Raw genomic sequence first — 22,179 nt, forward strand, 5'->3', positions numbered from 1 at the left:
GTTATCCAGGCAGCAAGCCTCCTGTCAGTAGGGGTATAGGGAAAAGGAAGGTTGCTCTCACTGAGCAAAGAGAGTTGTCCTCCTCAATCATAGCAAGAGTTCTCTTGCTCTTGTCCTGCTATGTGCTCTCCTGTCACCTCCACAGGGACTGAGGAGGAGGAGGTGCCCTTCATCTCAGATGAACAGAAATGGCGGTAACGGTTTCTCTTATGAGCGTACCCATGAGTAGGACAGGGGCTAGAGTCTTCACAGACAGCTGAAAAGAATTATACCAGCCAGAGTACAAAATGCATTGCATATAAGCCTTGAGAACACCCCATAGTGTGCAGGTACACTTGTCATTCCAGAAGTTTATGATATGAACTACCTCTCAGTGCTGGGCCAGCTCAGGAGAAACTTCTAAGAACCTTGTAGGGGTAGAATCTAGGAAACACAGGTCTATAGAAAAGGCTTATGTGTAGATTCAAAATGTCCCAAGGAACTTGAATAACCAGAACCAGAACCACCAAGAGAAACTCAATGGGAGCTGACTGTGATGATACTGATTGGTTCTATAGGGCAAACAGGATGAAAAGGGGAATGATCCATATGTCAGGAGACTAGTTGAGTGAGGTAACTATTATTATTTGACATAGGTCAATTTCTATAGTAGGAAAATGTTGGATAGAGGATGGAGAAGAAACTTGTATGAAGCTGAATCTTAGGGACTGAGACTTTAGTTGAGTGGATATCAAAGGCCTTCCAGAGCAGATGCAGAGATCTATAGCCAAGCACCAGGCCAAGCTCCAGGCCAAGCTCCAGGGAGTCCAGTGGAAGAGACAGAAGATGGATTCTATGAGCAAGGGGCATCAAGATCATGATGGGGAAATGTAGAGAGACAACCAAACCAAACTAGTGAGAACTCATGAAATTTAGACCAACACCTATGGAGCCTCCATGGCACTGAACTAGGCCCTCTGCATAAGTGGACAGTTGTGTAGCTTGATCTGCTTACAGGGGCCCCTGTCAGTGGGGTCAGGATCTATCCCTGGTGCATGAGCTGGCTTTTTGGAGCCCATTCCCTATGGTGGGACACCTTGCACAGCCTTGATGCAGGGGGAGGGGCTTGAACCTGCCTCTGCTGAATGGACCAGGTTCTGCTGACTCCCCATGGGAGGCCTTACCTTGTTAGAGGAGGAAATGGGGGGTGAGAAGAGAGGGTGATCTGTGGTTGGTATGTAAACTGAATAAAAAATTTCTTAATAAAGAAAAAAAGGCCTTCCAGATAAGGTGGCATACATAATAAGCTGTAGGTAGAAAGTCAACGAGGAACCAGCATTCCAAGTGTTCCAGGCCAAGAACTAGCCAGTGCAAAGGCCCAGAGTGGAAATATGGTGCTATTGTTAAATGACAGTAGCTGACTAGAATACATTGAGCACTGAGGGGTGAGGGAGTGGCAGCACAGAGTAACAGAGAATAGTGTGTGCTTATTAGCTGTTACTAATGGAGCAAGGTACCACCAGCAGAATAGCTTAAAACACCAGAAATGGAGGTCAGGAATCTGAAATTGAGATGTTGGCAGGATTGGGACTAATTGTATTTGCCTCACCAGGCCACTATCTTCATTCACATTGACTTTGTGTCTGTGTCCAGATTTCCTTAGTCTCAGAAGGACATTGCCATTGGATTCAGGGCCTACCCTAATTTAGCGGAACCTCATCTTATCCTGCTTACATCTCCTAAGAACCTATTTCCAAATGAAGTTCCATGGCTTCCCTGGGAATATTCAATGGCAATGTCCTTCTACTCATCCTAAGCTGGAGTGGCCAAGGCTTCAGTCACCCACCTCATCTGGACGCTGGTGAAAACACATCCTTCAAAGGCCAGGAAGCACCAAGGTAGCTGAGAAGACCACAGGTGCTACTTTTCTTGCCCACAGGGTTGATGTGGTTGATGAAGATGTGCCTCCTCAGAAAAAACAGGAGCCACCTGCTCTGGCAAGACCTGTTTCTGGCTTAAGCAGGTAATAGTCACTCCCCTTAGGCTGTGAGAGACTGGCCACTGTAGCAGTGGCGTCCCATTGTTAAGCTTGCTCCTGGTACTTCTCTAACCTGGCCAAGTTTACCCTACCTAGAAGACAGACCTCTTGTCTCCAGCACTTCTCATACCTGCCTTCTTTGCCAGTGTGGATGGAGGCAAAACCCAAGTGTCTCAAGCAATTCAAATTGAGTGCATGCCAAGTGTACCCAGCCCCTCTGGAAGTCAGGAACCCAGGTGGGTATCATGAAACAGCTCTGGACTATGAGATGGTAACATGGTTTCCCACTGGCCTGGCTGTCTGGGTTTGGCAACCAAGGAAGGTCTTGCAGTGAGGTGACAGTGCAGGGCCATCTAAGTTCTGCCCATCTCACTCCAGGTGGGAATATGCTTTGCCCTGATTTCCAAACCCTGAGCATCCCAGCAGCTACAGGCACTCTCCTCTTCTTTGCAGATGACAAGCCCTCAATGCTTCCTTGTACTTTGCATTGAATGCTGCTGAGTCTGGCAGAGGGTACAGCTTTCCTGTTGCTTTTTCTTTCAACCTGGATTGAGTCTTGGTTAAGGTCATAGTCTTCTAAGGGCTGTGTCTCCATGGCACCCTGGAAAAACTCCTGAAGCCAGAAAGGAAAGGGGGTCTATTCTTATAAGTCAGTTCTATTTAGGGTAGAGACTAAGGGACAGAGTTAAGGAACCAGATTTAGCCTTCCATGGCCTGTGATCTAGGTTGGGGACTGCCTACCTCCCTGCTTTCAGGCTGCTGCCTCCAATGCCCTGGTGGCCTTTCTAATATGTCAGCCTGACCATGTGAAAACTTCACCTCTACTTTAAGCCCATCTCACAGACACATCTGCTCAAATGCCCATCTAGAAGCCCCTTTATTTTCTGAGAGTGGCCTAGAGTCAGCTCTGAGTAGGAGACTGGCAATACCCTTTCACAGGCCTATGGATCAGTGGCTTGAGCTTAGCTATAGTACCAAGAAGTCTCAAAAACAAAGAGCAGATGAAGGCAAGGAGGGGGAGGAAGATGGGTGTGAGTATCATACTTCAGGGAAGCACCAGATGGAGAGTGCTCTTGGATGCTGACACAGAGGGAAAGAGGAAGCTGCTCTCCCAGAAATTCTCCAGTCTCTCCTTTGGCCCACAGCTTGAAAACTGAGGAGATTGTCCGTTTGCAGATCACGATCCCCAGAGCAGGACTCCACCTGGTGGCCTCAGATCTGGAAGCCCTGAGGTATTGGGATCCCATTGCTGTCCTGCCTCCCTTTGCACCTTTGTCAAGATGAGCAGAGAGGCAGGAAGCTAGCTCTACCACTATGGGGATGACTGGTTGGTAGGAGGTGTGGCCAGCCTGGGTTCTCCATCACTGTCTCAATATTTTATTCAATAATAATTATGTAATGAGTATTTGGTTCTTATGAGGCCAAAGACCTGGCCCTGGGACCCAGTGATGACTGGAAATCCCTGGGCCAGAACTACTGACTCTGACAAAGGAGACAGATGCTAATACGGACAAGATCAACCTGCATTGCTGACCATAGCATATACCCCATTGTCCTCAGAAAGTGTCAGGACTGGCCAACAGAGCTGAGTGGGGGTACTGGGTCTGTGTAGCCCTTTATTAAAATTAAATTATTATTTAATTGTCTTGTTTATAGGAGAAGGCATTAGGGTGGGGTTCTTGGGTCCATGGCTCATAATGCCCAGTGCCGTGCTTGGGATGAAGATAGATGAAGGGGCCACATCCATCAGGGAGCAAAAAGGTCCAAGTTCCTTTCCTGGGAGAAGCACTAGGGTAAACAGCCAGGAGACAGGCCAGCAGGATCAAAGACTAGAGAGCACACCACTTGGGCCTCCTGAGCATCAAGTGGCTCATCTGGAAAATGGGCATGGATAACAATATTACCCAGAGCTCCATCATCAATCATCTAACTTCTGCCACCTTTCTTACTGTCCACTCCCCATCCTGTCTTCCACATATCTGCCTGGGGACATTTGGAGGTCATTAGATGAAGAGTGACAGTTGATGGCATGAAAGGAATATGAGTAGCCTAGTAAGTAGTAGAGTATGTGGACAGGGAAGAACACTGGAGCATGAATGTTTAAAGGACAGATAAGGTGGAAAAGATAAAAGGAGACCAGAAATATGTGGTCAGGGGGACTCACAGGGTTGAGGGAAAAGAGGTGATAAGTCTGAGGGGAAGACCCATTGGTGACCCAGAGTAATGCTGAGACTGACTCCTGGCCTTGATAACATGGCTCCCTGATGATCTCAGGGTTGAAAGAGGAGTTAGGATTAGAACTCTGAAGACAGCTGCCTGGGCTCCAACTCTTCTTGTTACTTGTGGAACTTGGAGCACACCACTCAGGCCTTTTGAGCATCAGGTGGCTCATCTGGAAAATGGGCATGGATAACAATATTACCCATACCTTGAAGCTAATGTGGAGAATTAATGTGTGAAAAGTTAGAAGAATAGAGTCTGGCTGCTAGTCAACAACTAATAATGTGACTAATAATGAGGATTTATTGGTTGGCCAGCCCATCATTAGCAAATTTTCAGCTCCTAAGAGACAGCTGGCATTTAAGGATGAGGTAACCACCAGAGTGTGAGTGGTTGAGGAGTAGTTAAGTCATTTCTTTCCTCTGCAGGTCTTCCCACAAAAACAATGAAGTATCATGCTCTGAAGAATTCAAAAGAGATTCAGCTTGTGAGGATAAATTTAAGAATTGCAACACAGATTCTGAAAGGTAACTCACTGCAGGGAGTAGACTTTCCCCAGAATACAAAGCCCATGTGCACTCAACCAAAGGGCTTCCATGCGCCTGAGTCCAAAGTCAGTAGCTGAAATACAGACCAGCACTATACTATTGCTGCATATCTGTAAAGGGAGAAGTAGCGGGAAAGAGGGGGTGGGCCTATAGAGAGCAAAACTGTAATGTTTCCCCAGATATCAAATTGCAGGGGAGGACCAAGTCCAGACCAGGCTATCTCTCTCACAGCCCTTTGTTCCCCCCACCCATCTTCTCATTTGGGATCCCTGGGAATGAGGGAAGGGGGCCTTAGATGAATGGGGAAGTGTTTTTTGTTTTTATTTTTTGTTTGTTTGTTTTGTCTGCCCTCTCTGGCTTAGTAGCAGCCCCAAATTCCTTGTCTCTTGCTCTGTTGAGTATTGGCCACCCATGTGGCTACCTCCCACTGAGTTTCCAGCTTATTTTGTTTCCTTCATGTTCCCAACCCACTAAATTTGAATGAAACAGAAATACTTGCTGAGAGAGTCCACTTAGGCTTGGATTCGCTCTGATCAGAGCAATTTAGGGAGGCAACCAAAGACTTCTGCTCCCAAGTCATGAGACATACTCTCAAGACATCTAAATTACACAAGGTTGCAGCCTGATCAAAGTCAAAAAATGCTTCTCTTCCAATATCAAATCAGCTGCACAGTTGAATGATGGCAATGAGCAACTAGGAGCCACAGAATCCCCACCACAAGGTTTGGCTGGAGCAGGCATTGGCACAGAGAAAAAAGGGTGAGATGCTAGTGGGAGACAGTTCTCTCAGATCCCTGGTGAGAGGCCAGGTTCAAGCAGCCAAACTCCTTCCTTCCTGCACTAATTTTCTAGATTTGTAGGGTGTTAGTGTAAGAAGATGGGACTTCTCTCTACTGCGCCCCCCCCAACACACACACACACACACACACACACACACACACACACCCTTTGCTCTTGGATTTTCTACTTCTTGTTGGATTTGCTTCCATTCCAGTCTAGCCACCCCCACACCTCTATCATTGACTCTCAAATTCCTGCAGAGCAAATACAAGCCCCTAACTCACAGCTAAAGTCCATTCAAGCAAGGACTGGCCTTGGATAGAATGAATGTGTGAGGAAAATGGAAGAAACAAACTAATGAATGACCTGATAATGGAAGAATCAGCACCTCCTTACTTCATGACTGAGCTCTGAAGACAAATTCAGGGGCCCTTGTCTCTTATTTCTCCCTTTCCAGAAGAGGAAGAAGCCCCTAAATCTCTAAATCAAATGTTTTTGAGAGTCAGTGAAAGAAGTAGATCAGCGAAACAGCTAGGAGATAAGCATGCCCTGGCTGAGTCATGAGCCACTCTTATCAGGTGATTTGAGGAGTAACATGGTTCTACCTATTCCCATGTGGTTCCAAACTAAATCAGAGTCATCCCTGGAGACAAAGGCTAGTTATGCAGATGTTGGCACAAATATTAGTACAGTTTCAAACTGTGATAGCAACCTTATGATTGGTCTGTCAAGAGCTGAAACTGCTGGAGGGTCGGCCCAACCCCATGACCTCCTGAAGTCTACCCAGAAGGATCCTGAGAGGATGCTCTTGTGGCTGCTTTCCCAACTGGTTCTCTCAGTAGGTTTATTTTCTCACTAACTTACCTAGTTGCAATAGGTACCTGGAACTAGATACAGTAGGCCACACCTCTGAAATCTCTGTTTCTGAGCAGGTCTAGGAAAGGCCTTTGAGCCAGGGACTCAGTTCTTTTTGCCACTAATATATCATTTTGCTGTCTGTACAGGCATCAGAACAATTTTCCCAAAATAAACTAGAATACATTTATCCCCTCTTTCAACTTCGCAGTGGCTCCCAACTTCCTTGAAATTAAGTCCAAACCCCTTTCCATAGCTTACATAGTTCTGCATGGTAGTGGGGACTCCATATCCATCCTTTACTTTCTCCCGTACCACAGTGGTGCAGACTGGTTCAGTGTGCTGTTGGCTACTATAGAAAATATCTGATCCAGTATGATTGGGTCTGACTCTGGGTGGCTTCCTCTTTGACTGTTCATTGGAGTCATCCTTCCTGTTTATACACCCTCATAAAACAAATCCATTTCCTTAGAGTGAAACTAAACCTCAAAGCCATTTGCAAAATAGTATGAAGAATTTTCTAGATTTGTAGGTTGTTAGTGCAGTCTATCATAGTTGTCTTACTTATAATAGTTTGACTTTGTGTGTATATGTGTGTGTACAAGTGTATGTGTGTCCATGTGTATGCTCGTGTGTGCATGTGTGTGCAGGCCAGAGATCAACTTCTGGTGTTGTTCCGTAGACACCATACACCTTGTTTTTTGAGACAGTCTCATACCAGGACCTGAGACTTACCAATTAGCAAACCCCAGGGGTCTGACTGTTTCTACCTCCACTGTGCTGGGATCACAAATGCACACCACCACATCTGGCTTTTTGTTTTGTATATGAGTCCTGGGGTTTAATGCCAGGTTCTTGGGCTTGTAAGACAAGTTCTTCATCATCATTTAAGCCATCCCTCCCACCCAATTGTTTTTTGTTTGCTTCTTTGTTTTGTTTTGTTTTGTTTTTGTTTTCTTTCCTTTCTTTCTTTTTTTTTTCTGGAGCTGAGGATCAAACCCAGGACCTTGTGCTTGCTAGGCAAGCACTCTACCACTGACCTAAATCCTCAACCCGCTTCTTTGTTTTTAAGAAAATGGTGCTTTTAAGAAAATGGTTTATAATCCTTTCAAAGGGTAGGTTGCCTCTCCTGGAAAGCACTACCCTCCTTTTCCTTGTATGAGATTGCTCAATAGTTGAATTTAGTTCTAGGCCTAGAAGTAAACATAAAGGACTCTAAGACAGTATGTTATCCATATGGAAGACAGGGGCTTGTGTAAGTGATGGGTGCCCTGTGGGCATCAGTTTGCCAGGAAAGAGGATGGGGCCCAACTGGGAAGCCTAGGTAAGAGAGTTCTATACCAGTATCAGCTGGGCACATACAGATGAATTGTGAAGGAGCTATGCTTTTATCAATGACCATTGGGCTTAGCAGGAGTGGAGAACATGTTAGCAGATGCTAGGGCCCAAGTGTTATTTGAAGTATGAATTGAGACTACTTATGGGACAGGCAAGATTATCATTCCTAATTTACTAACTGATAAAACTGATGGCCAAACAGGTCAGGCAGTGTGCCCAGGAGCTCAGAGACATCAAAACTGTGATTTGAATCCACACTGCCCCCAGATATCAGGCTGTTTGGGGATGAAAGTGAGTCTTACTCCCCCAAGCATCTATGTGAGCAGCTCTTCATTGCCCATAATCTGCTAGGGCTAGAGGCCACTCACTCAGAAGAGGGAAAGACATGCAGAAACAGACTTATGACAAGGTTTGGTTTCCTTCCACAGGCTGGGATCAGCTGCTAGCTTCACCCCTTTTCTAGATGCTCAGGATGTGCAAGGTGCCAGCTCTCACTTCTGCAAGCCTGTACCAGTAAAGGTACAGCCAGCACTTCAGTAACCTATCTTATTATCACACAGAGCCCTCCCAGCTCATTCTCAGTTCCAGTGGCTAAGGATCCCCTCATCTTTAGACCTTTACCCCATCAGATAATCATAGCTGGACCAAAAGCCTGCTGGGGCCTGACCTAGAACTGCATTCCCCACATTGGAAGCACTACAAGAGGGACATGTGATGAGTCTGTTGGCCCAGAAATTCCAGCATCAACCTACATGGACCCACTTTGGGTAGTGGTGGAAACATGGAAAAGTGTCATCAGGAGGCTGAGCAGCCAGTCTCAGTGAACCTCTCCTATATAGACTGTAGCCTGCCCCAACAAGTAGGATTTGGGGAGACAAACCTCAGGGGTGGACAGCCAGCACTAGAAGTCTGAGTCTTAGACAACACTTCTCTAGGAATGGCAGTGACTTTAGTGAACAAAAGACAGGACACTCTTTACTGGCAAACTCAGTCCTTCCCTTTCCTCTGAGAAGGCAACTGGCAAAGGGGAAGCCATGGAACCCAGTCCCTTCTGTTCTGGGCCTTAGTAAACCTTAGTGCTTCCTTTCCTCATGTCTGGCACCATGATAATTTCTTTCCTGGAAAGCAAGAAGAACAACAGTGCACCAGACCTGGAAAATAAAAAGGCAGACCTCAAGGGGTAAGGCATTAGCAGACAGTGCTAGAAATCCAGGCAGCTTAGGCATCTATCGGACTTTGACTAGGAAGATGAAGCCAGCTATACCTGTGAGCTAGCCTGAAATATATGGAGACACAGAAGGTCCAGCTGGAACTTTTCAGCCCCTGTCTGTGCCAGGAAGTTTTCCATTAAGTACAATTGCTTCCAGTGAAGAAGCATTCTCTAATCAAGAAAGGTCACTTTCCTTCAACCGCTGGGGTGGCACTTTACTTTTACACCAGTGTAGATGTATCCAACCTTCTTATTAAATAAGAAACACAGAACCCATGCAAAGAAGAAAGCCAAGAGATCAGAGCTAAGAGCTAAAAACCTTACCCTTCCTCTCGCAGTGGTCCTACCTCTCTGAACCAGAGCTACCCCTGTGTTAAAGTCTTTATATAGAGTTCCTGTCCTGCCTTCTCATTGGTTGTAAACCCAACCACATGACCGCCTCCTCACGGCCTGTCTGTATAGGCCTCCAGGTTTTCCATGATTGGTATTGAGATTAAAGGCCTGTGTCTCCAATGCTGGCTGTATCCTTGAACACACAGAGATCTACCTAGCTCTGCCTACCAAGTTCTGGGATTAAAGGCGTGCGCCACCACCGCCCAGCTTTCCTATGGCTTGCTAATAGCTCTGACCCCCGGGCAACTTTGCTAACATACAAATAACATTTTAGTACAAATAAAATATCACCATATTTCCCCTTTTCTATTTTAATAAAAAGAAAAAAGAAAAAAGGTTATGACTAACATAAGAAAAACTATATACAAAAGTACAATAACTATATACAATATATACAAGTAATAAATACCTAAACAATGTCTAGTCCATTTGTATTTGACAAATTCAGAGAAAATAATTCCATTATCTATCCTATTTTGGTAAGTCCAAAATGTATCCAATTCACTTTCTAGCCTAACTAGTCTTCAACTATAACTAACTAATCTTCAACTCCCTCAGAGATCCAAGAAGGAAAATAATATTACCTAATAAAAAATAAAAACAGGAAGTACATGCAAGCAACTTCCAAAAAAATTGTGAGTTGACAGAAGCAGCCACCTGCCTGGACAGTCATCTGAGGTTTCTCTGCAGTGTTGGGGCATCATCTTCAGCCTATAGGCTTAGCGTATCTGACAGACTCATTTGTGAAGTAGGATGTACACAAGGTCAATAGTTCGACCTCACATTGGGTGAGAGCAGTTCATATGCCAGAAACGCTTGAATTCCACTAGTGTCATGTCATGATTCAGGATTTTAAATTCTGGAAATTCTTGATTTTTCTTAATTCAGCTGTCCATTCTTCTTGGCTGTGTATATATGGCTTCATCTCAGCATCCCATTCTTCTCCACATCCCTCTATTAAGTGCCAGTCTACTATTAAGAGGCGTGAGCCTAGTTTCTCTTCAAGAATAACTGTTTCAGCTGCTGTTCCATTGCACATCAGAAGTCATTGGCCCATTGCCTGTTCAGCTGCCTTAGAAGAAAAGGGCACTGTACCTTTTCCGGATTGTGAAGGCCACTTCAGGGATGGTGCCATATTGTCCTGGCCTCAGAAGATGCCTTTTGATAAAGCCATAACCACACTTGTTTTGGCAAGAATCAGTAGTCCTTTGTTTCGTGTCTAGTCTGTCCTGTTTGTCAGCAGTTGATTCAAGGATACTTTGTTGTCCAGTGGCTAACTTTTGCCACAATGAAAGTTAACTCCATATGCAGTTTCTTCAATGCCCATATTTTCTCTGAAGTAGATTGGTACTGCCAGGAGCCGACATGTCTCATAGTCATAACAAAAAGAAAAATTTTCTAAGTTATTAAAACATTTTAAATGCCATATTCTGTAGATCTCTGAAGGGTTTGAAGATGACCTCTCTATCTAAAATATATCTGCTCAATTTTGAAAACATACTAATATGACTACAAGTTCTATTATAATGTCTAACTACTAACTTTCATTTCTTTATATCCTAATAGTTGGTAATAATAACATTCAAGGATCAGAAAATTGCATTACATTGTTAAATGAATGGTACAACTACAATTACAAATATACATATAGCATTTTCTAACAATATCAATTTGAATGTATATAGTTTGTACAATCCAATCCAATGTAAAGTATTTAAAACTAGTGATTCTTTTTCTTTTTCGTTTCTTTCTTTTTTTTTTTTAAACAAGAACTTAAATCTAAGGTCCCTTGCTTAGCCCTTTTCCTAACCCTTGAAAACAACTTGTAACCAACCCCCCTAAACAATGAAAATTATCCCAGACCCAAAACCCATTAAAAGACCAAAAAAAAAAAAAAAACAAAAAACAAAAAACCACCCGCCCCCACACCACCTCTTTGGGAATGTGGGCGTCATATTCTTGAAATTGCTTCCTGCTGGGTATGGGCGAAGGTATCTTTATCCTGAAAGAAAAATTTTAGGTTAATTGTCAAATTCTAGGAAAGGTAAATATATCCTTCATTATCCAGTCTGTGTATAATGCCAAAGTTCAGGGTTTATCTCAAATCCTTATTCAAGTAGTCTTTGAGACTGGATCATCTCAGCTAGCCCTCTCAAAATTGCTCTGAGCACTTTGTAGTTCAAAGCTGATCTGTAGATGATGTTTGTCAGCTTAGTGATATTATTATTGTCCACGTGGAATTGTTGTTGTTGTGGGGCCCCATCTTCTTTCTGGAGACTTTAGTTGATGTTAGGCCTGACCGTGATTTCCTGCAAAAAACTGATAAGAGACTCAAACAGAAAGACTATATATGCGGCTTTTTAGAATTAGTTAGTACTCTATATGACCATTTATATCTTAACAAAGTTTAAAATGTATATATATATATATTAATCTTATAAATTTTGATATAAAATTCATACTTTAAGAAAAGTTTAAAGAATCAGAATAGAATCAAAGAATTGAGATTAGTAATAGCATAGTCCCTTAATTAATTTGGCTTTTCTCCTGTCCCATAGCAGAAGATGGCTCTTTTCTTCTGGCATGATACAGGGAGTTTGCATTTTCCTTTTAACAACATGCTTGAGTTTAAAGAAGGAGAGAGCCATACTCCAACTCCAAAGTCAGCTTTAAATTTTAATTGAACTGGGACTATTAGAAGTTAAATAGTGTTAAATCTTTAAAGAAAAGCAGAAGCAAACATTTAGGAAGACATAAAATTTTTTTAGATAACATACCCATACGCCATTTCACTCTGTTTCTTAGGATAGACGATTTGTCCCTTTTCTTCATTTGTCTCATTTGTCTAGTGTTCTTCAAATTCCTTAACCTTCATTCTCCTAAAAGACAAAAACAAAAACCTTTCCCCAAGGTTTTTTTGGGGATGTTCCTTTTTGGCAAGTTATTATCTGATTAAATGAAAAGGCATGTGTTACTGGTGTAAGTTAGTTTAAATTGGATGTTCATGATAGTTGATGAACTATCACCTCCTCTAATTAAGTGGTCTCTCTTGTTCAAATCAAACCTTTATCAATTTTGATGGTACCCACAACTTATCTTCTCCTGTAGAAATAAAAGCAAAACCTTGTCCCCAATGTAACACATATCCTGGTTTCCATTCTGAGGTCAGCACATCCTTAAAGTATATAGGTTGATTTAATTCTGTAGTTTTTTTCTATTATCCAATGTCTCTCTGCAGCTGTTGTTCCTTTCTCATTGGCATTGAGAAAATTCAAAGTTAATAGAGCATTATGTAGTCTATTTCTGGGGGTTTTGTTACTCCTTTTTGTTTATTTAGCATATCCTTTAGAGTTCTGTTTGATCTTTCTATAACTGCTTGACCTGTAGGATTATGTGGTATACCTGTAATATGGTTTATATTATAATAAGCAAAAAACTGTTTCATTTTAACAGAGACATATGATGGAGCATTATCAGTTTTGATTTGTGCAGGTATACCCATAATGGCCATAACTTCTAGCAAATGAGTGATTACAAAATCAGCTTTTTCAGAACTCAAAGCAGTTGCCCATTGAAATCCTGAATAAGTATTGATGGTGTGGTGTACATATTTCAGTTTTCCAAATTCTGCAAAGTGAAACACGTCCATCTGCCAGATTTCATTCCTCTGAGTACTCTTTGGGTTACATCCTGCTGGTAATGGCGTTTGATTGTAGAAGGAACAAGTAGGACATTTCTTTACTATTTCTTTGGCTTGTTGCCAGGTTATGGAAAAATCCTTTTTTAAACCTTTACTATTGACATGATGTTTTTTATGAAATTCTGAGGCCTCCAGCACATTTCCTATCAATAATTTATCAATCTCATTATTGCCTTGTGCTAGAGGGCCTGGCAGACCAGTATGGGATCGAATGTGAGTTATATATAAAGGATGAGTCCTTTTCCTGATTGTATCTTGTAATTGAATAAATAGTGAAATTAATTCTGAAGCATCAGGGATAAATTCTGCAGTCTCAATATGTAATACTACTCTTTCAGCATACTGAGAGTCAGTTACTATGTTGAGAGGTTCTGAAAAAATCCATTAATACCAACAGAATAGCATACAACTCTGATTTTTGAACTGAATTATAAGGACTTTGAACTACTTTACTTAAATTTTCTGATTTGTAACCTGCCTTTCCTTGTTTGTTGGCATCTGTATAAAATGTGTGAACTCCAGATATGGGTTTTTCCCATACAATTCGAGGCAAGATCGAATCAGCTCTCTTTATAAGATCAATTCTATCACTTTTGGGATATTTGCTGTTAATTTCTCCCAAAAAATTACTGCAAGCTCTTTGCCAAGGTTCGCTTTCTGTCCATAATTTTTCAATGCCCTCCTTAGTTAAAGGTACGACAATTTCTGCTGGGTCTATTCCTGCTAATTGACGAAGTCTCAATTTTCCTTTCCAAATCAAGTCAGAGATTTTTTCCACATAAGTTTTTAATTTTTTATTTGGTTTATTTGGTAAAAATATCCATTCCAATATAATATCTTCCCTCTGCATTAATATTCCTGTAGGAGAATGCCTAGAAGGTAAAATAACCAAAATGCAATCCATGGTTCATGATCCATGCAATCTTTGGATCAATACGATCCATATGCCCTTCATGTACTTTCTTTTCTACCAAGGCCAATTCTTTCTCAGCTTCAGGTGATAATTCTCTTGGACTATTTAAGTCCTTGTCACCTTCTAAGGTTTTAAACAAATTATTCAGTTCATCATTTTTTACCCCAACAATAGTTCATAGATGAGAAATGTCTCCAAATAATCTTTGAAAGTCATTAAGAGAGTTTGTAGTCGATCTCTCCTAATTTGCACCTTTTGAGGTCTAATTTTTTGTAGCTCTATTTTATATCCTAAATAATTAACAGAATCTCCTCTTTGTATCTTTTCAGGAGCAATTTGTAATCACCAGCAAGGCAAAATTTTCTTTACTTCTTCAAACATTCTTTCTAAAGTATCTGCATTTGAATCAGCTAGTAAAATATCATCCATATAATGATAAATTATAGATTTAGGAAATTTTTTACGTATCACTTCCAATGGCTATTGTACAAAATATTGTACAACATTCCCTGTGGGAGGACCCTCCATTGAAATCTTTTAACTGGTTGAGAATTATTGTAAGTAGGCACCGTGAAGGCAAATCTTTCTCTGTCTTTTTCTTGTAAGGGTATTGAAAAGAAACAGTCTTTTAAATCAATAACTATGAGAGGCCATCCTTTTGGTAACAGAGTAGGCAAAGGAATTCCAGATTGTAGAGAGCCCATTGGCTGAATTACTTTGTTAATTGCTCTAAAGTCTGTTACCATTCTCCATTTACCAGATTTATTTTGAATAATAAATACAGGAGAATTCCAAGGGCTGGTTGATTCTTCAATATGCTGAGCATTTAACTGTTCTTCTACCAGCTCTTCTAAAGCCTGTAGTTTCTCTGTTGTTAAAGGCCATTGCTGGACCCATACAGGCTTGTCTGTTAACCATTTTAAAGGTAGAGCTGTTGGTGTCTTTGGGAGATCATCAGTTGTTGTGCCCTGTTCTTGTATAACGTGGATGGCTGGTGACCACTCAGAATAATGCCTTCTAATACTTCTCTCAGAAACATGTGCTAGTTTATGATTTGTTTCTAAGATTGGAGGGATAGTAATCTGAGTATTCCATTGTTGCAACAATTCTCGACCCCACAGGTTCATAGCTATGTTAGCCACATATGGTTTTAATTTTCCTCTCTGTCCTTCTGGACCTATACAATTGAGCCATCATGCACTCTGTTTCACTTGAGATAATGTCCCAATTCCTAACAGTTGAATGTTTACCTCCTGAAGAGGCCAAGTTGGATGCCAAAATTCTGGTGCAATTATGGTAACGTCTGCACCTGTGTCTACCAGACCAGACCAAAAAAACACCATTTATTTTTATTGTTAATTTTGTTCTTTGTTCATTAATAGAAGTTTGCCAAAAAATTTTCCTTATGTTTTTTCCTGAATTTCCTATTCTCTCTGTTTCATCATCCTGATCAGCATGATTTATTCCAATAAGCATTTGGTTATTTAATATTTCTGAGTAGGGGTTTATTCTACAACTGCAGGAAAGGTTTGAACTGGATTTACTGTGGGCGCCTGCCTGAGGCCCCTCTGGGAGTTTCCCCAAGCCTGAGGCAAAGGATTACCTTGCCTGTCCCTTGTTGATCTACATTCGTTGGTCCAGTGTTTTCCCTTACCACACCTTCTGCATACTCCAGAATTAAGGGGCATTCTGTTACCAGTGTTCCTTGAAGAAACATTGTTTCTAGGAATGACCTGTTTACAGTCCCTTTTCAAATGTCCTTGCTTTCCACATCCAAAACATCTAACATTCCTCAAACTTTTTGAAATTGCTTCTCCTACCCACATATCATCATGGTCATAAGCCTCTACATTAACTGTATCTCTAATCCAATCTTCCAAAGGTGCAGATCTTGCCTTTAACAGCCTGATTATTCTCTTGCACGCTGCATTTGCATTCTCAAAAGCCAAAGATTCGATTATTATCTGACTGGCTTCTGAATTCGGGACCATTCTCTTTACTGCTAAAGTCAATCTTTGTAAGAAATCTGTGAAAGATTCGTTTGGGTCCTGTATGACCTTTGTAAATGACTCAGTTTTTTTCCTTGTTCCTCAACTCTGTCCCATGCATTCAAGGCTGCCGTTCAACATAGAATTAGGGTTTGGACATCATATAAACATTGTGTTTGTACTGAAGCATATTGGCCTTCTCCAATAAGCTGATCCTGGCAGACTTGTGTTCTTTTATCCCTCCATTGTTTTTCTATATTTTTAGCCTCCTCCTTGAACCACATTTGCCACTGGAGGTGTTGTACGGGTTCCAGAACAGCCTGTGCCATCTCCCACCAGTCCTGTCATATAATCCTATTATATGTTGACCAGGAGTTTAACATTTGTTTTACATATGGGGAATGCATGCCATAAGATGTTATTGCCTCCTTAAATCGTCATAAGTCTAACATTTCAACTGGAATCCAAGTATTTTGTACATTCTCTGCACCAGATAGCTGCTGTACGGCTACCGAATAAATTAAGGGTGACTGTGTGAAAACAGGCTTTCTTTCTGTAACCTTATGATCCAATTTTGAAACAATTTCACTGTTAATTTCTTCTTTCAGAATCTGAATTTATCTATAATTCATTTTTACAGGTTTAACAGGCTTTTCTAAAACTTTTATCCTGGCACTTAAGTTGACTATCTTTTTAAATAGTAAAATGAGGATAAGAAAAGTAATAAACTGCATAATTCAATCAATATTAATCTTCTCATATAGTTGTTCCATTGCCAGACTGCCCAAACTTTCAAACAAAACCCAATTTTCTTCCAGTGTACACATAAAACCCATTTTTTTTAATGTGGAAAAAAATTCTCTTTTAAATAGTTTCCTTTAAAATATTTGATATCTTAATTGACTTACCAAGTCTGCGTAGAACAGTAGAAATCCAAGGGAATTTCAAAACAGCCACCTAGTGTCCCAGGTGTGAATTCAGAGAGAAAGAGAGAGAGAGAGAGAGAGAGAGAGAGAGGAGAGAGAACGCAAGAAAGCGTAGCCACAAGTTCTGGCTAAAAGCTTAAATCCAGCCACGTGTTTCTGCTTGAGTCGAGTCAAGCCTGGGCTCTGGCTTCCTTAAGCTCCAACCATGTGCGTTAGCTTTACAGGCAGGGGCCCTCTTTGGCAGGGCAGGCCTGAGTTGTTTGTAGCACCGGCTTTAAGCGAGTAGCAACAGTTGTGTGTAATCGCTTGGGGCTACGGTCAGTCCGGCCTGAGACCCAGCCGACCTGGGCTTGAGCTAGGGAGCCAGGCCACCCAGGCTGGAAACCGGACCTGCTGCCAAGCCAAGCCAAGTGATTTTTTAATGGATTCTTGTCACATTGGGTGCCAAACGTAGATGTAACCAACTGTCTTATTAAATAAGAAACACAGAACCAATGCAAAGAAGAAAGCCAAGAGGTCAGTGCTAAGAGCTAAAAACCTTACCCTTCACTGTCACTGTTGTCCTATCTCTCCGAAAGAGACCTACTTCCTGTGTTAAAGTCTTTATATAGACTTTCTGTTCTGCCTTCTCATTGGTTGTAAACCCAACCACATGACCTCCTAGTCACTGCCTGCCTGTACAGACCTCCAGGTCTTCTATGGTTGGTATTGAGATTAAAGGTGTGTGTCTCCAATGCTGGCTGTATCCTTGAACACACAGAGATCTACCTAGCTCTGTCTACCAAGTGCTGGGATTAAAGGTGTGCACCACCACCACCCGGCTTTCCTATGGCTTGCTAATAGCTCTGATCCCCGGGCAACTTTATTTATTAACATACAAATAACATTTTAGTACAAATAAAATATCACCATACACCAGTCCACAGACAATGAAGACATGATGTGGCTTTCAAGGAACTCTTATGCTTTAAATAAGAAATCAGTACTACACCAGAAGGGGTCTTTGAGGTAGCTTAGTGGAAATTGGTTCTGAAGTTATATAATGAGATGGCAATGGCAGCCTCTCAAGCAATGAGAATAGAACCAGGGAGATAGAAGTAGAAGTAGAGACAGTTTATTAAGAAAAAGAAAAGACAATTCCTGAGAATGGAAGTAGGGAGCTGAGCGATGGCTTAGCTGGTAAAGTGCTTGTGCTGCAAGCAGTAAGACTTGTGTTCAATCTCCAGAACTCATATAAAAAGTTTGACATCCCAGCAATGATGAAGTGGAGACAGGAGGATCCCTGGGTCTTGCTGGTATAGCCTAACTGGATTGGTGGGCTCCAGGCCAGTGAGAGACCCTGTTTTGAAGGCGATGGATGGTGTAACTAAGGAGTAACACTTGAGGTGGTCCTCTAGCCTCCAAATGTGCAGGTATACACACACACACACACACACACACACACACACACACACACACACACACACGAGAATGGAAGTGGACCAAATATGGGAACATTCTGAAGCCCAAAAGCCTTGTATGAGGAGTATCTTGATCCTTTATGGGTGATTTATGTAGGTCCACACACTCACACATTTGAAATCATGATTTTTTTCTCATTTGTACTGTTTTATTACAAGTAGCTTGTGATGTATGTGTGAAGAGATCCAGTCTTCTAACCATGGTTTCTTTGCTATGTTAATCACGATGCCTCTCTCTCTATGATCCATTATCCTGCCACAACCTTCAATTCTGTTTCCACAGTACCTTTCAGGTTTGTACTTAGTTTATATGAAAAACAAAGGCTTGAAACCCAGGTCCCCATGTCTTATTGGAAGGACAGTGCTCTGAAGGTAACAGCTATGGTTCTAAGATATAGAGATGGTGGGCAGGGGGATACTTGTTAAAGGGATTGTGGGGGTGGTGGAGGTAGTTCAAGTGAGCAAAGAGAATCAACTCTAGAAAGAAGGGGTACAGCTGAAGCTACATAACTGCAAATCCAATAACCCTGTGGAGAAAATGTTCCTAGCATGTTCCAAAGCATAGAGTAGCTGCTGACTAAGTAAGGGATGACAGAATAGGGACTCGTTTAGTATAATAATGAGACTTTATCTATCAGGTTTTAATCCAAAGAAGAGACTGCTGTGGTTTATGGACATAAAGGTGATTTTCACATCACTACAGTTGCCTTTTTACTTTAAATAATTTGCTGGGAGGTGGTATGGACAGTTCCCCTCTAAGTTACAGGCCTTGTTATGCACTGTTTCTTCTCTTAAATTGCACTAACAATTAACACTCTGAAAATATTAGCTGATAATAGTTACAGTATGCTGTCTTTATGTGCTTTAAAGTTGTCCCAATAACTGTGAGATGGGTAAATGGGGAAGCAAACACAAAGGTTAAGTGACTTATACAAAACCATACCTGTGGCCGAGTTGTCCTAATAAACAGGCTTAAAGATAAACCTGGGCTGGAGAGATGGCTCAGAGGTTAAGAGCACTGGCTGTTCTTCTAGAGGTCCTGAGTTCAATTCCCAGCAACCACATTGTGGTTCACAACCATCTATAGAGATCTGGTGCCCTCTTCTGGCCTGCAGGCTGAACACTCACTGTACACATAATAAATAAATAAATCTTTAAAAAAAAAATTAAAAAAAAAAAGATAAACCTTAAGAGAAACTTCAGCAAGCTAGTTGTTGAAATTTGTTTAGAGCCTAATGTCAGGACCAGAAACGTCACCTTCCAGCTGGTGTATTGATCTGGTGTTATCATTCCCCAAGCCAAGAAAGATTTATGATTGTGCAATTTGACAGGGAAGGAAACTTGGGTCCATTCATGTGATGAGCAGAACTAGGAATAGAATCTAAATTTGGCCAATTATAGAGCCCAGGATCCAAGAGGTACATTCCTTTGATGTTTACCAGTGCAAACTCAGTGCAAACATTCCTGATGACGGGGTTTCATAACTCTGGGTGTGCTTAAGAATTCTTGTTGTTTTTGTTTTAGTTTTTTTTTTTTTTCATTCAAAAGTTTTAAATTTTATGTGTATGGGTGTTTGCTTGCTTGTATTTTTGCACACCATCTGCATGCAGTGTCAGTGGCGGTCGGAAGAGGGCGAAGTATCTGCAGAGACGTATGGTTTTGAGCTGCATGTGGCTGCTGGGAATTGAACTCAGGGTCTCTGGAGATTAGACAGTGCTCTTAACTGCTGAACTGTCTCTCCAGCCCCTCGCCTGGAAAAGTATTAATAATAAAACACTTTCTGAGATTTTTGTTTAATTTCCTGAGCATATGTCTCCAGTATTTTTTTAAGCTCTTCAATTTCCTCTCTTCTCCAGTATACACAGAACCAATCTAAGGGTAACAGTTCTCAATCAGGGGTTTGCCCTGCTCACCCCCTGTCTTCCTGTGTCATCTCATAATAACGAGATATTTTTGGATGCTACAACCAAGGGTGGCTTCTAAAGGAAAGGAATTATGGATACTGCTAAATGACCTATAGTACAAGTGAAAATAGTGCCTGATTCTTCTCAACACACATACTAGCTTTATCCAGTCAAAAATTAATATTAATCTTTTCATATAGTTGTTCCATTGTCAGAGTGCCTAAAATTTCAAACAAAGCCCAATTTTCTTCCAATGTACACATAAAGCCCATTTTTTTTTAATGTAGAAAAAAATTCTCTTTTAAATAGATATGTTAATTGACTTACCAAGTCTGGGTAGAACAGTAGAATCCCAGGGAATTTCAAAACAGCCACCTGGTGTTCAAGAGAGAGAGAGAGAGAGAGAGAGGAGAGAAAGCATAGCCGCTTGAGCCAAGTCAAGCCTTGGCTTTACAGGCAGGGGCCCTGTTCGGCAGGGCAGGCCTGAGTTGTTTGTAGCAGTTGCAAGTAGCTCCAGCTGCGGGTCAGTCAGGCCTGGGCCCGAGCTAGGGAGCGGGCTGTCCAGGTCGGAAACCGGACCCGCCGCCAAGCCAAACCAAGCGGTTTTTAATGGATTCTTGTCACGTTGGGTGCCAAATGTAGATGTAACCAACCTTCTTATTAAATAAGAAACACAGAACCAATGCAAAGAAGAAAGCCAAGAGATCAGAGCTAAGAGCTAAAACCTTACCCTTCCTCCTGCAGTGGTCCTACCTCTCCGAACCAGAGCTACCCCTGTGTTAAAGTCTTTATATAGAGTTCCTGTCCTGCCTTCTCATTGGTTGTAAACCCAACCACATGACCGCCTCCTCACGGCCTGTCTGTATAGGCCTCCAGGTTTTCCATGATTGGTATTGAGATTAAAGGCATGTGTATCCAATAATGGCTGTATCCCTGAACACACAGAGATTTACCCAGCTCTGCCTACCAAGTGCTGGAATTACAAGCGTACGCTACCACTGCCCTGCTTTCCTATGGCTTGTTAATAGCTCTGACCCCCGGGCAACTTTATTTATTAATATACAAATAACATTTTAATACAAATAAAATATCATCATACCTGCCTGCTATGGGTTTAACTTCCATAAATGAGTTCCAGGGATGGTAGTCGTGTTCTTATCTTGTGGGAAAGTTTAATTTGGAGTGATTCAAGAGGGAATGCTGGAATGCTAGGGTCACAACCTCAGTAATCTGACCTTGTCTTTGTCCATGGAGACAGGAATGGTGATGGGAGGGGTGATGGGACACTATCTAACAGCAGCTACTGTCTTTCCTGTGGTCCCCACCATTGAGAGTACAGTGCAGACACGATGGTGAGGCCAATGCAGGAAAACTGAGGAAGACACTCTGTCCTTGATGGCTTCAGGTGTAAAACATTACTGTGTTTATGATACATGGGGGCATCCCTTTTCAGTGACATGGGAGCAGCAGTACCTGGCTCCTCTCTTTAGATGAGAGTGTCCTCATCCTATACCCATGAGAGATGAAAATCAGAGTGCAGTGGGACATTCCCTTGGGCCTCTTTCTATATGACACTTGTTCTTCCTCAGCCCCTCAGCTGATTGTGAGAAGAATGTGGACCCCAAGACCATCAAGGCCTATCAGGAGACAGAGGGAGCTACAGAAGGCAGCCAGAGAGACCCAGCAATGGCCACTCAATACTCTGCAGATCCCAGCACCCCAGAGCTGGAGAGCAGCCCTGATGTACCCAATCAGGTCATCAAACTTGAGGCCTGTGTCAGCAGGTAAGGTCTTACACTGGCCTTCTGATGCCTTTGACCAAGGTTTCTGTGAGGGCCACAACATAGGTGGGAGCTGCTTCTCTCACTCCAGGCCATTGGCTGGATTCTTCTCTGAATATGCTCAGGATGTTGATAGCCTAGTCCTT

The 22,179-nt window shown here is 42.0% G+C and overlaps 1 protein-coding gene across 1 annotated transcript in view; it reads left to right on the forward strand.

The window, feature by feature from the left end:
• The window catches only part of Znf185 (zinc finger protein 185 with LIM domain), a 62,619-nt gene that overhangs the window by 19,121 nt on the left and 21,319 nt on the right, over positions 1-22,179 (forward strand). The window contains exons 10-14 of the mRNA XM_052741167.1: positions 1,919-2,002; positions 2,164-2,253; positions 3,163-3,249; positions 4,666-4,764; positions 21,842-22,036. Of these exons, the coding sequence (XP_052597127.1) occupies positions 1,919-2,002; positions 2,164-2,253; positions 3,163-3,249; positions 4,666-4,764; positions 21,842-22,036 (555 nt within the window). The remainder of the gene's footprint in view (positions 1-1,918; positions 2,003-2,163; positions 2,254-3,162; positions 3,250-4,665; positions 4,765-21,841; positions 22,037-22,179) is intronic.

Source organism: Peromyscus californicus, unplaced genomic scaffold (genome assembly GCF_007827085.1).
Source record: "Peromyscus californicus insignis strain IS unplaced genomic scaffold, ASM782708v3 Scaffold_10__1_contigs__length_136768540, whole genome shotgun sequence".
Taxonomy (NCBI): domain Eukaryota; kingdom Metazoa; phylum Chordata; class Mammalia; order Rodentia; family Cricetidae; genus Peromyscus; species Peromyscus californicus.